We start from the raw sequence: 14255 nt of genomic DNA, 5'->3' as shown, positions 1-14255 counted from the left end.
TTCTGTTGCTGTACACAAAGCTTATCAAACAGCAGCACCCTCAGTGCCAGTGCTTAGCACACATCTCTGTTTATTACGTGTATGGCTGTCACTTACAGCTATAAGTGTTGATTTTGCTGTAAAAGCAGCTAAATGTACTGTATGACTGGCTTACCAGACCTTGTCTTCCCACTGTAGTGTGCCAACATTATGAAAAATATTTACGGACCGATTTTTGATACCTAGCGTCTGTTTTCAAACAGTTTAACATGGTGTTTAAAAATGTATAGAACTAGATGCAGAATCTGAGACATCGTTTGCATTTCAAATACTCCTTCAATAAATATTAGCATAGACAGGAGAATAAGAATAAATATGTTATTGTGCAGTTGGTTAGCACTGAAAAATGTTTGTATCTCCAGTTACAATGTTTCAGGTCATTTGGCAGCTGTTACAGTGGCCAGAAGTGGGATATAATTTTGACAGACCATTATTTTTTTTCTCCACTTATTCATATTAAAATGTTTTATTGGTGGTCAGTACATTTACCGCCGATTTGTCACCCTGTATAGAATGCATAAACACATACTTCCATCACGGAACCGCTCCAACTGTTATTACAGTTTAACAGACAATCTTGTGTCGGTTTACAAGACATTATGGCACAGCTCTGCTGAGGGGTCCAGGCAGAACTTGAATACAGCAAATATGGCTTTTATACAATGAAAATAAAATAAAATCCCTGATGTACTTTGCATATATGAAACAGTCCATTTGGCAGTGCAAATAGTTTTAATTTATTATATGGTAAAAGAGACCTATTTATTGCATTGTGAAAGTGAGTAATTTTGAATGAGCACTGCGAGGTTAAAAACATATAATCCATTCCTCATGTTTAATATGGAGCATGATACAGTAAACTAGTAAAACACAGTATGGGCAACAACAAAAAAGTTAATATTGTGCATGGACCTGTTTTGATAAACAGTAGAATGTAGAGCACTATTCTGGTGGTTTCTTGAATACTGTACAATGCAGAGCTCATTTTCTGATGACAACAGATTGTGGTAGTCACAGTAAAATGCAGAGTTCTTTGACCACAGTAAAATGTATAACTGAAGTTCTAGTGACAATAGATTCTGTATACCACAATGTAGAGCACTATTCTGGCAATAACTGATTATACTGACTACAATATAATGCAGTGCCCATGTTCTGGTGATAACCGATTTTAGCCACCATTGTACAGTGCAGGGCACACTTATGGTGATTAAGGTATAAAGCAGAGCTCGTGTTCATGTAGTCCAAGTACAATGTAGAGCCCAAGGTGACAACAGTAAAGATGCAGTGCCTATGCTCAGATGACCACAGTAAAAATGCAGTGTCCATGTTCTGGTGATCACAGTAAAGATGCAAAGTCATTGTTCTGGAATCTACTGTAAAAATGTAAAGAGCTCATGTTCTTGTGGCCACACTTAAAATGTAGACCCTTTGTTCTAGTGATATTAAAACTGCCGAGCCCATATTCTGGTAATCACAATGCTCTTACCAAGGGTGACCATTTTACGTGCCTCCGGAAACTTAGGCAGGTTGTTGTAAAATGGCACTTGCAAGACGTGGCAACTCTTGGTAGATAACTCATAGGTACACTAAGTTTTCCCTTCTTACATATTAGATTGATTTTGTATGGCTTATTCTGTAGTTCAATGTTGAGATATTTTTATTAATTTACTCCTGTTTTGCCATCATTAAATGTTTCCCAAGCAAAGGCTGACATTACTCTCTCATGGTTGATGATTTATATTCACAAACCAGCTGAAGTGTCCGCCGTTGCCCGATTTAAATCTTCAAATTATTATGTTATCAGTGAGTTGGATGTAACTGTCAACATTCTAAAAATAATTATCAGCTTAGCAGCTTTTCCAACAAATCCATGAAGTGGCTTCCCAGTGTTTTGTTTTTGGGTGTGGGGAAGGTGTGTCGACAGTAGATCTAATCCCCAGCTTTCCTTTCTGTTCAGTTTTCTAATCACTTTTATATTGTGAGAAGAGTTTAAAGTTTTCCTTTTGTTATCAATGTTGCTATTCCAAGGCTTTTGGCTACACAATTATGTTTTGTCATCCCACGTCTATTTTTGCCAGATATTTTAGTTAATTGATTTATGGTAATTTCTGTCCAAGTTTTCATCCAAATATATCCAGTGGAACGTCCGGAACAGGCTCCCTGTGTCAAAGTTCTGTCTGTCATACACCAACAGGAGGTCCGACCAGGACCTCAGCTCTTTAGTATGTCTTCTTGGGCCAATGTTATCACTGTGAACTTTTCATCCAAATCCATCCTGCGCAAGGCCCAGAACAGGCTCACCGGGTCAGAGTTCTGCCTAGTGAACACTAACAGGAGGTGAAACCCGGACCTCAATGTTACCACTCTGTGAAGTTTTGTCCAAATCCATCCAGTGGAAGGCTCAGAACATGTTCACTGGGTCAGCGTACACCCACGGCAGTTCCAACCGGACCTTAGCCCCCTAAAACCTGTCCAGGATCCAACTGGACCACCTTGCGTTGGTTTCATCCCATTCGGAGGCCGAATGCATAACCGGACAGACAAACAAACCGACCAATTAATTTTATATTTAAGATTAAACTGATCTAGGAGCAAAGATCAAATAAAACCTTAAAATGGAGCATTGTATAGATTTCAGCCCTCCTGAATTGCTGATTAAAGCAGAAATTGTTGCAGTAAATGGTACTTCATCTTGTATCAGTCGTGTATCGTTCGGAATCGCAGGCCCTTGTTTTTTGTAAGTGATGCCACCATAAGCATAACTGACATGCTTTATCATATCAGTATTTTGTGCTATTAACAGATACGCTTTGGGTTCTAAGAAATGTGGATGTGTCTATAATGTTTTAAAGGAGGGATAACGTACAGAACAAGTGACAATTTTATGAAAATGTTTTTTCAGCTTTTGTCAATCATTTCTGCTATATATATATTGTAATAATTGGCATATTTTTATGCATGGTCTATTCCATTGCTTGCAATGAATACAGTGTATATTGTGGACACGTTCCCCAAAGGGATTAATTATTCTATGCAAAATGATGTTTACTGTATGTTGCATTCACCTGGTAGTGGATTAAAGATTGGGCACAAGACACGTGATATTTTATGAATAGCCTTAGACACTTCATAGTTACTTGTTGGATGAACAGAAACATTTTTATTCATGCTTGCAAGTTTAAATGTAACACAAATCATTCAACTGAAACAGAATCCTAGAGGCTGAGTTTGGAAAAAAAAAAGTCTTGTTTTCTTCTCTTTTAATTGGTTTCCTATAGTTGGTGACAGTGCCATTGAAATAATAAAACAACTGAAATGTGTTTTAAAGTAATGCCATATTTCCTGTTTAAGCTGTGTCAGATGTGAAACCGTAAAATGTCGGACTTGAAAAAGGTTTTTTTTTAAAGAAAAAAGATCCCAGTACTATTTTTTGGGTGTTGGCCACCGAGATATTTCATGCAGGTTTACATTTTGGTCTCCCAAATATTTTCTTGTTTTTTTTCAAAATCTAAACTTTATTTTCCATTAGATGCAAGTGGTCATTCTCTCCCCCTTTCCCATTACCCTCCCCCACTTTCTCTATCCCTCCTTTCACCTCTCTTCACCCCTTATTGTAGCCTAGTAATGTTGTTTTTCAACAACTTCTGACGTTAGCCTTAAAATATACATTTAAATAAGAACTCATTTTCCCCAAACACCCTCTCTTATAATTAATTTTCCACCACTAGTCTCCTCTCTCCCTTTTATTAATTCTCCCCCAAGCCCTCCTGTATAATCCATCCTTTTTTTTCTCCTCCGTTTCTTGACTGATATACAAGCAGTGGATAGAGACACCATACACCTGTCCAGAATCCATAATACATCCCAGCCTCTATTCACTTTATAATGGTGGAAAAAATGAACATTGGTGTGCAGGTGCAGCTTTGTTGAGTGTTGTGTTTCTCTGGGCATTCCTAGGATGGTTTAAGTTTGCCCTGAAAAAGTATATGGCCTGTCATTGGGATTTAACAGAATTTATTTATTGTCCCCTTGGTGATGTGGACATTATTTTTTATTTACCACTATTATATCCAGGTCACTTGATGTAGATAATGCAGTAATATGGACTGACTGATAGCATGATTCTAATATTTGTCATGGAATTATCAAGATAGACTGTGGTTTTAATAAAAACAAAATGCAGAAATTGAAGTCTGACCATTTAATGATTGCTAGTCTCTCACTATGATATTAAGGGGACACGAGAGGAAAGTAAAGCAATAGCACTAATAAGCCTCAAACATAATAAAAACTTAATATTTTCAAATGCACTGCGATGCAAACTTAAATTGTTTTATCTACGAGAACATATTAAAAAGTCATTTGTGAGCTAAGTTCCTCTAATCAATTTATGGTGTTACTAATGAAGCTTGATAATGACGAGCATCATAAAAAGTTCCTTTGATTGCTGCTAACTTAGCATGATGTTGCAATTAATGAAAATGTGTGTCCCTTCCAGGCTTGTGGATAAATGGATGAATGAAACTGGGGCTCATGTGCTGACGTTCCCATCAAGTACCTGCTTAGAACTTATCTTGCTGCTCTCTCTCAACAATGCTGCCTTGCCTCAGTCCTTTCGTTTCATGAACAACTGGCAGGTAAATCAATCCATTGTTATATTTAACTATTGTCATAGCTTTCACTGTACAAGTGTTTAACATGGATTGTAGTAGAATATGCTTTGCACACTGCTGTTGTCAGGTAGTCAGAATCTGGCTATACATCACAAGACGCCCACTATACACTTATGTTACTGTACGTGCAAACGCCCAGTTGCAATATAGTAACGCCTATTTTGCCATTGGCGGTAAGCAACTGAAAAGAGTCCAACGCAGAATAGCTCATAGTTGGCCTAAGATACGCATGTCTGCTGTGGCACATGCTCACTTTGCTAAAAATCATGACATGTGGCCGTATTCGGATTTTGCGTACAGCCTGGACTCAAGCCCACACCATGTCCGTACTTTCCGGAATAAAAAACAAACACACATTAAAATATTTACACAACACACTGTATACACACTATTTACAAAATGTAGCATTTGTTGAAATGAGCTCACTTTTAGAACTGGAAATTCTGTTGGAGTCCTTCATTGTCCTTCTAATAGGAAGTAATTTTGTCATGATTGATACAGATGTGTTCTCATAACTTAGCCTAACTCAGGCACTGATTTATAAAGCTCGGTGAAGTGATAAAGTTGAAGGTGATAAAGGACCAGCCAGTCAGCTCCTAACTGTCATTTTTCAAACCCAGCCTGTGACATGGCAGTAAGGATCTGATTGGCTGGTCCTTTATCACCTTCCACTTTATCACTTCACTGAGCTTAATAAATCTGCCCCTCAGCGTCTTGTCAGTAGCTGCAGTTACGCTATATTTTGTTTATACTCCGTCAGTTTTCGTTGGCCATTGTATAATTTTGTATTCTGTATTATGGAATGGGGATTATATTCCGGCTAACGGGATGCCGTCTGTTAGTATACCGACAGCGGTATCCCGTCCGGTATACCAGCAGTGAGGCAGCAAGTCCCCTTTCAGGCACGCAGCGCTCTCCACACTTCGGGCTGGTGGTGAACTACATTCGCAACTGGTTATATTCCCACTTGGTTAGTGATGTGGACCCACCAACCGAGTGGGAATTATGAGGGGTGTCGGCATTCCGACCGCCAGCAATATGTTGGCTGCCGGAATTCCAGCGTCGCACTCCTCAACCCCGGAATCCAGACAGCCGGCATTATAACTACATCCCGTGTATTACTAGTTATTCCCTGATCAGTACTTAAGGTGTTTTCTGTTCATCCCCTTGTGTTTGGTGCTGTGGACCATTTGTGGCAAATTACAAGTAAAAGATAAAAATAATCATTACATGCACCAAAAGAATTTCATAACCATTGCAATATTCTTGACAAACAGTGACAGAGTTCAGGTATTGCTTATACAGCTGTGTCCTCACGTAACTGTTCTTCTGGCTGAGGATACTGTAACTTAGAGCAGCATGAAATGATACAAGTGATAAAGGGGCTAATTCAGACCTGATCAGTGTTGTGCCAGTTAGCACAGTAGCGATCAGGCCTGAACTGCGCATGCGCCGGCGCATGCCAGACAGCCAATGGCTCTCTTTAGCTAGCGATCGCCTCTGCCTGATTGACAGGCAAAGGCGGTCGCTGGGCGGGAGGGGTCGGGAACGGCATCGCCAAACCGCTGCGACCCGGGCAGCGTTGAGTAGCTCCTGGCCAGCGCGCAGGAGCTGCGCTGGTGCGGAGCTACTCTACCAGTACAAAAGCATTGCCGCTGTGCGATGCTTTTGTACTTCTGCGATGGGGCATGGACTGACATGCGGGGCGGGCTAGCCCTGTGCTGGGCGTCCCCCTGCATGTCAGTGTGCCTGATCATAGGAAATAGGGAAAGGGAAGTTAGGGGTGTTAGCATAGGGAAAGAGAGAGGAAAAGGAAGGGTCTGTTGATGCTACTGATCCAAGCGGCTTCTATTGGTTGCGATTACTAGTCCCATGATATGAAAGCCAAGGAGACCAAATTCAAATAAACCTATGTGTAATTTCATGTAATTTGCTAGTAATATTCTCAAGGTGATAGGTGTGCCAAATTGAGGTTTGCAGGACTGCGGAGGAAGGAGGGTTGGGTTTCTTCCAGTTTGCCGCAATTACACAATTAGCAGTGTTTAAAACGTGTCTGATGAGAGCAGAGGTATTTTTGTCACAGTTAGGGATGGGGCGCGAAAGAATAGAGTAAAAAAGGCAAGGTGGGAGTGTGATGCTTGTGAGACTGGATATTAAACGGTGTACTATGACCCAGAAGGGCTTTATCTTAGGGCAGTTCCACCATATGTGCACCAGGGTTCCCTCTTGTCCACAACCCCTCCAACATGATTGAGTTAAAATAGCTCGAAGGTGGGAAGGAACTAAATACCATCGATATAGGCGCTTAAAAGTGTTTTCTCGGATCCTGACACAAATTGATGTGTTAGCAGCAAGTTCTTGGATTTTAACCCATTCTTCCAGCTCGAGTGTCTCCCCAAAGTCCCTCTGCCACGCCAACTCTTAGGATTCTTTGGGAGGTTGGCGATTGGCCACCAATAAGGTATAGAAAGTGGCAATCAAGCCTTTAGACTCAGATCGACGAAGACCAAATGTTTCTAGAGAAGTAAAGGTTGGATAGGAACGGTTACTCAAAACTAAAGTAAATAGGTGGCGGATTTAAAGGTATTGATGAAAGCATCTGGCAGGGAGACCCATTCTATCTTGGAGAGTAGAGAATTCAGGGAAAGTCCGCAGAGGAGCTATATCGCGGAGAAATGTTATATTATGATCAGTTCAATAGTAAAAGGATTTTGGATCCAGGCCGGGCAAGAACTCATTATTGTTCCAAAGGGGAGTCAGAAAGCGGCGGTTTTGGACCAGTGAGAAAGTTCTACTGCAATAATCCCAAATCGACACGGAGAAGCGAAGGGTAGGGGAGAGATTGATACTAGGGGGGGCAATTCTTAGGTAACATCCAGTAGAGTGTGTAGGGAGAAAGGTAGTTTATAATGTGAGCCTCAAGTTCAACCCATCCTCTAGTTGGGGATTAGCATGAGCAAGAACCGCTTGAGTGAGGTGAGCTGTTAGATAGTATTTGTGAAAATTTGGAAGGACTAATCCTCCATTTTTTGTACGGAGACAGAGAGCTCGAAACTTTGGTCTCTTACCTGATCATATAAACCTGGAGACTAAACGCTGAAGGGTCTTCATGAAAAGGGAAGGGACTCTAACTAGAAGTGTTTGGAAGAGATAAAGTAATCTCGGAAGAATAGTCATTTTAATGGCGTTAATGCGGCCAGTCCATGATGTGAAATGCCTGTTCCAAGAATTGAGGTCACACAACGTACTTTCTCCAATGGGGGGGGGGGTTTGCACGTTTGCATCAAACAACTTATCATAGAAGCTAGTGAGATGTATTCCCAAATATTTCAGAGACTGAGTTCTCCGATGAAAGGGAAGAACTTCAGTCTTATCTGAGTTAATTTTAAAATTTGATAGTTGTCCATAAGCACAAATTTCATCCAAAATTACTGGGAGGGAAGAAACAGGTCGAGTTATGGTAAGAATAACATCGTCTGCATAAAGAGCGACTTTGTGGTTTGTTGAACCAACCTGAACGGCCGAGATGTTGGGGTAGCAACGTAGTCTAGCCGCAAGGGGTTCCATAGTTAAAGCAAAAAGGAGGGGCGAAAGTGGGCAGCCCTGCCTGGTGCCATTTAAAATGCTAAACGTAGGAGAAGCAATGCCATTTGCTAAAACAAGGGCGGAAGGGTTATAGTATAGTGATGAAACTCCATGTATAAAGTTGTCTTTGAAGCCGAAGGCCTGTAAGGTGGAGTGCATAAAAGATCAGTCAACTCTGTCAAAGGCCTTTTCTACATCCAAGGCCATCACCAGGGTGGGAGTCAATCCTACATTGGCCACATGAATCAAGTCTATAAGTTTACGCGTATTGTCAAACGCTTGGCGGCCAGGGAAAAAGCCAACCCGATTCAGGTGGACTAGAGAGGGGATAACAAGCGTAAGGCGCAATGCTAGTATTTTAGCAAAGATTTTTAGATCTATGTTTAAAAGCAAAATTGGCCTATAATTGGCACATAGGGAGGGGTCGCGTCCTTCTTTATGAATAACAACTATCTCCGACCTGGTGGTGGCCTTGTGAAACTTACGGCCAGCAAGAATATAATTATGGAGATCCAAACGCAAGGGAGAGAGGGAGTGAAGGAACCGCTTGTAGCAGATAGTCCCTCTAGGTTTTAAGATGTTAATTTCTCCTCCCCATTTCCCCATTGATTTTGAAGAAATGTCAGGCCTTTCAGTTGTGGTTGGAAGTGCGACACATAGCACATAGCATGTGCAGTACAGGTCCTGCATCATTGGACATACTACGTTTGCAGACTGTTAGTGAATGACAGTCTGCTGCCGTTTGCTGGCAGGGAAGAGGTGGCAACAGCCTCTGTTTCCCAAAATGTAGGTGTGTCACCTCTGTTGTAGAGGAATGCGAAAGCCAGGACCTTTGTCAGAAGATGGATATTTCCTGGTCTCTTTGTAGGAATTGCGGCATGACCCGATGAGATATGCAGCAAGCCAGTGGTGTCGCAGGTGATCTGATACTGCGTCCCAGGATGCAGCGTGGGTCACTAATACATATATCATATAATTCCTACTACATTAACATATTAGGGCTATTGTGGCTGCTTCCATGTAAGTAGCAGCAATTGTACCTCCAAACAGATCTGAATCAAGCCCCTCAGTGTGGTAGAAATGCCTTCTCATCAGTGCTGGGCCAGGATAAATGTAAGTAACATTGCTGTCCACACTATTTACAGCATTTAATTACTATTATGAAAAACCTCTTCTTTGAGAAGTTCTTTAATAACTTTTGCAGAAAAGCTTGTTGTTCTGTTACTCCAGGCCTTGATCATGATTTTTTTTTAACAGATAGGGTTCTCAAAACAGTCCTTTAAAGCACATATTAACTAGGAGGGAAAGATCCATCGCAATGCCCCAGCTACACTCCGATCACTACTTAATATTGTCATGAAACTTTATACAGTGCAAAGTTAATTGTAAACTTATTAAACACTTAATACTGAAGTTGATGTCTAAGTACTAAGTACAGATATGTCCTCTTAGAGCTTTGCTGCTCAAGGTCTCCCATTGTCTGCTATTATGTATAGAAGCGTGACCGCTACCGCCTTTCTGCTTATGAATGAATGGATAGCGGTAGCACAAGTGCCCGCTACCTGTGTTTTACAACGTGCGCCTGCTCCCTGTAAGAGTGGGCAGCAGTAGGACCCACTGCCTCTGGACCTTCTGCTGTGCTGTGAGCAGGAGTGTGTGTATGCACGCTCCCACAAATATATGCTATGCCGCGACTTATAGCCAGCGATACGACAGAGCTGCTGGAGGACACATCTGTATGCTTTCTGCCTGATTATGAGGCTTGTGATAACACTGTTCAAGTCATTGCTTTAATACACTCTATTTCCCAGTCAGTTATGCCAAGCATCTTACTGTAAACAGATGCCGAAAAGGGTCTTAATAAAGTACATTGTCTACATTATTCTCTGCCAGGATCAGAATTACTGAATCGCTATCAGATTATTTTGACCATAAGATTGACACTAGATGGGTTGCCCTTTTGTTGGTGAGATCTAAAAGAGCAAACCAAGATACAGTATATCGGGTATATATCTGGGAGACGCAGTGTGTAAATAATGGAAAGTGCTGCATTGAATGTACGCCTATCATTCTTGATTACTCACTACTAATGATGACTAGTGGAAAACTAAGCATACGGATAGAGTGTTGTTTTTTCTCTCCTGTGCATGCATGGTGGGCACATGTCTGATTTTCTTACAGCTCTACCATAGACCCAAACTCCACATTGTCATTCTTTTGAACTGAGACTGGGGACTGGGAAACGATTTTAAGTGGCTAATTAGAGAATATAACTGGATTAGAATCTTCCAAAGCATGCATGCCAGTTCTATGAGTATGGCAGTTGTGGAAAATCAGTTTAAAGTGCTGTCAAGATGGTATTTGCGTCCAAGCCTTTTGCACAGACGTATCTTGCTACATCCAACTCTTGTGGTTTGGCTAAGGGAACTCCTGTGCATATTTGGTGGTAGTGTCCAGGATATCACCCCATTGGAGTGTTAACTTGGGATAGTACTCCCTGACATGCCAGGTTTCTAGATTCTACATTTTGCCAATAATCCAATTTTACAGCATAAAATATCTTTCCTAAAATATGTAAACAAAGCTGTAAAGTCTGCCCGCTGGAGAAAATCTGAGTATTAGTATTTACGTCTAGTAACACTGAGAGAACAGGTTACTAGACGTAAATACTTTATAAACATGGGTGATGTCATGCTAGCAGCTATCACATTTGGAGGTTTGTGTAACATGGAGCAGATGACTTAACCTGGCTTGGACCCGGGACACTGAGCACGGGTTAAAGGCAGAGTTGAATACTTAACCCCCCTGTTTACACATGGGTGACAACTTGGGTTAGTCGCAGGTCTTCATCATTCACACAGGAACTGGGTCTTCCAGTGACCTGGGTCTTCCGGCATACAGTGAACGCTTGGAGATACTGTCCCCGCCAATGAATTTCTTTTAGGCATGACCTGGGTCATACCTTTAACACACAAGCCAGGGCACTGACCCAGGTTGCAAGTCCCGGGAGTAACTCTGGTTGGTTGCAGGGTCGCGGACCTGGGACTTGTCAACTCAGGTCAGATACTTTCAGTCATAAGTCATAAGGGTTCATGCGCGTGCACTGGAAAAAAAAACTGGGATTTTGGCTTATGTCTGAAAGGCATTTTTTGGCTAATGTGTGCACTCGCCACCCTGTGGGCTCATTGGTGAGCTTTGCTCGCCATATGTTCTATTCTCCCTCTGTGGGTGTTTGGACACCCATAGAGGGGTAATCGCCTACCTCGCTGTTATACCGGTGGCAGTATGGTGCCCCTGTCGGGATCCTGGCGTCTGTATTGTGACCGCTGGGATCCCATCTGTCGGTATACTAACTGCATACCGAGTGGAGATGTATTTATATGCCATTCTTAGGACACAACTTCTTGTAAAACAATGCATTGCATCAAGTGTTGTTAAAATGTCATGTTTATTACAATTGTATTTAAAAAAATGTTTGTAACAAAGGAAGATTGAATAAAATTAACTTTCCTTTGCTGACAAGTCTCTATCACATTCTGTGGCTTTACTATCTTACAATGGATGCAGTTAAAATACCAGCTATCGGGATCAGGGCTCCCCACTGCTGGGTCCACGCCACCAACTGAGTGGTAATATGACCTGTGGCAAGTGAAGCTCACAGGGGAAGCATTCGATATCCCAGCTGTCAGGGTCACGGCGCCCAGCATTCTGGCATCGAGATCACGAACGCCAGAATGCCGGCAGTGTGGCAAGTGCAATAGAGCCCCTTGCAGGCACAGTGGCACGCTATTTATTCTCCCACCAGAGGTGTCATGGACACCCCAAGAGGGAGAATAGTTGTTGGGATCCAGGCGCCGGTATGCTGAGCGCCGGGATCCTGACAGCTGGGATATCGAATGCTTCCCCTGTGAGCTTCATCCCTTTTGCGACGGACACCTGTTACTGGTACTTATCATCTGTAAGCCGTTACTAATATTTACAGTTATAATAAGCTTCTCTGGAGAAATCGTCTAGGAACAGTATAAGGGGGGAGATTTATCAAATCTTGGTTAGAGTTAAAGTGGAGAAATTGTTCATAGTAATTAATCATTCTTCTAGCACAGCCTCTAAATTGACAGTTATAAGCGGATTAGTTGCTATGGGCAACGTCTCCAATTTATCTCCAAGATTTGATAAATCTCCCCCAATATTTCCAGAGTTAAGGTTCCCATATTTCTGTGGATTGGCAACCATTAATGATCGATGATCCATCGAAGAATTAGGGAAATTCTTAATTGAAAAAATCCTAAGGGATCGGGGAATTAAGATTTTTAAACAAGTTTAATATTCCCAGGGGATTGGGAAATTGCGGCAATATGTCGGTTATGTACAGTATGGGAGCCTTTACCCTCATTAAATCAGCTGCTGCTTGGATAAGAAAGTAGACATTAACATTCAGATACGTTTATGAGTACCTCCAATTCATTGAATAGATGCAAGATGAGTTTGATGTCCCGTTTTGCTGCAGTATGTATTTACTGTTACAGCATGGTGTGAATGGGTAAGGATGCTGCAAAGGCAAGAAATTGCAGGATTTTATCTCTAGATTACAAACCTTTTTTCATCCCTCCAACCTGACACAATTTCAGTTGAACAGTCGGGGTGTGAGAGCTCTGTCTTGCCTGTGGACATGTCTGTTTCATTGTCGGAAAGTTGTGAGGTGCGTCTCCTTCACCACTGCTCTGTGTGGCAGTAGCCAATGAATGATGGGTGTTTGTAGGGGTGATGGCTAAGTGGAAGTTTAACGCTTAACACACATTTGGGGACTTAGGGGTTGATATGCTGTATCAAGCAGTGAAAAGAGTTAAGAAGTTGCCCACAGCAACCAATCAGCATTGAGGAAGCATGTATCAAGTACATTCTATAAAATAATTGGTACAGTAGATTATGATTGGTTGCAACCTCTCTATTGGTCCACTTTTCCACTGCTTGATAAATAAACCCCATGGTCATGTTCTATCATAATTGAGCCATCACACATTTGTGATGTGGTCCCCTATCAGCTTTGCTAACAAAAGCCTATAGTGTTCCCAGTCCTAATACAAATACTCAACACAGCAGCATGAACCTACCATTGACGTGCCAGCTCTATTCGCTCTCCAAAGCAAAATAGCTTTGGGCCCATGTTCTTGTACAGACACCATATTATATACACATTGTGCCCCACTGCAATCGGCATGCATTGGCATCATACAACTTCAGAATTGCTGAGGTAAAGATTCTTTCTTTAAGTAATAAGGGCATATATAAATATGTTTTTTAGATACATTGGTATGGTTGTCCAGTTACTTTGGAGGCTCTTTTACATCCTGTGATTTTACAATAAAATAATAGAACAATGATGTCATGTTAAGCTACATACACATTTATGTGGATTGTAAGAGACTTAAATCTATATTACCTGAATAGTGTGTGGTACAATATAGTACTGCAGCCCTTTGCTGTCTGAATTCATTGTATCACTCCAATTGGGTAAGAAATAATGACTAAAGAAAGCTATCAAGACCATATATTTTAATACTGACAAACAAAAAAATACTGTATACCATATCAATGCAAGGTCAATGTATCAGATCCCAAAGTGGAATTAACTTCTCATTAACTGCAATTGATAGCAACTTGAAAAAAATGTATCTAGTTGTGGGTATAGAAGAGATCTCATTGTTGCTAGTATACGGTTTTGGGTCCAGCTACTCTAAAAGGTTGGTGGGATATGGGATATTTAAACTTTTGGGTCTGTTGGTTTATACTACTGTATATGTCAAGAGTGAAGCTAAGCTCTCACCCAGGGCAAAGATATACCCGCCCGCACCCCACCTTGGCTTTCTTGAATACATTAATCAAAAGTGTAAAGACTGAAATGTTTGTAGGATAATACAATATAAGGGAAAATCCAATTTCAGTTCTATCACATTA

The 14255-nt window shown here is 41.4% G+C and overlaps 1 protein-coding gene across 1 annotated transcript in view; it reads left to right on the top strand.

Moving 5' to 3' along the window:
• Window positions 1-14255, top strand: part of UBE3D (ubiquitin protein ligase E3D) — a 493536-nt gene that overhangs the window by 301855 nt on the left and 177426 nt on the right. The window contains exon 9 of the mRNA XM_063916895.1: window positions 4541-4679. Within this exon, the coding sequence (XP_063772965.1) occupies window positions 4541-4679 (139 nt within the window). The remainder of the gene's footprint in view (window positions 1-4540; window positions 4680-14255) is intronic.

Source organism: Pseudophryne corroboree, chromosome 4 (assembly GCF_028390025.1).
Source record: "Pseudophryne corroboree isolate aPseCor3 chromosome 4, aPseCor3.hap2, whole genome shotgun sequence".
NCBI classification, from domain to species: domain Eukaryota; kingdom Metazoa; phylum Chordata; class Amphibia; order Anura; family Myobatrachidae; genus Pseudophryne; species Pseudophryne corroboree.
This window is presented reverse-complemented; position numbering and strand designations above follow the sequence as displayed.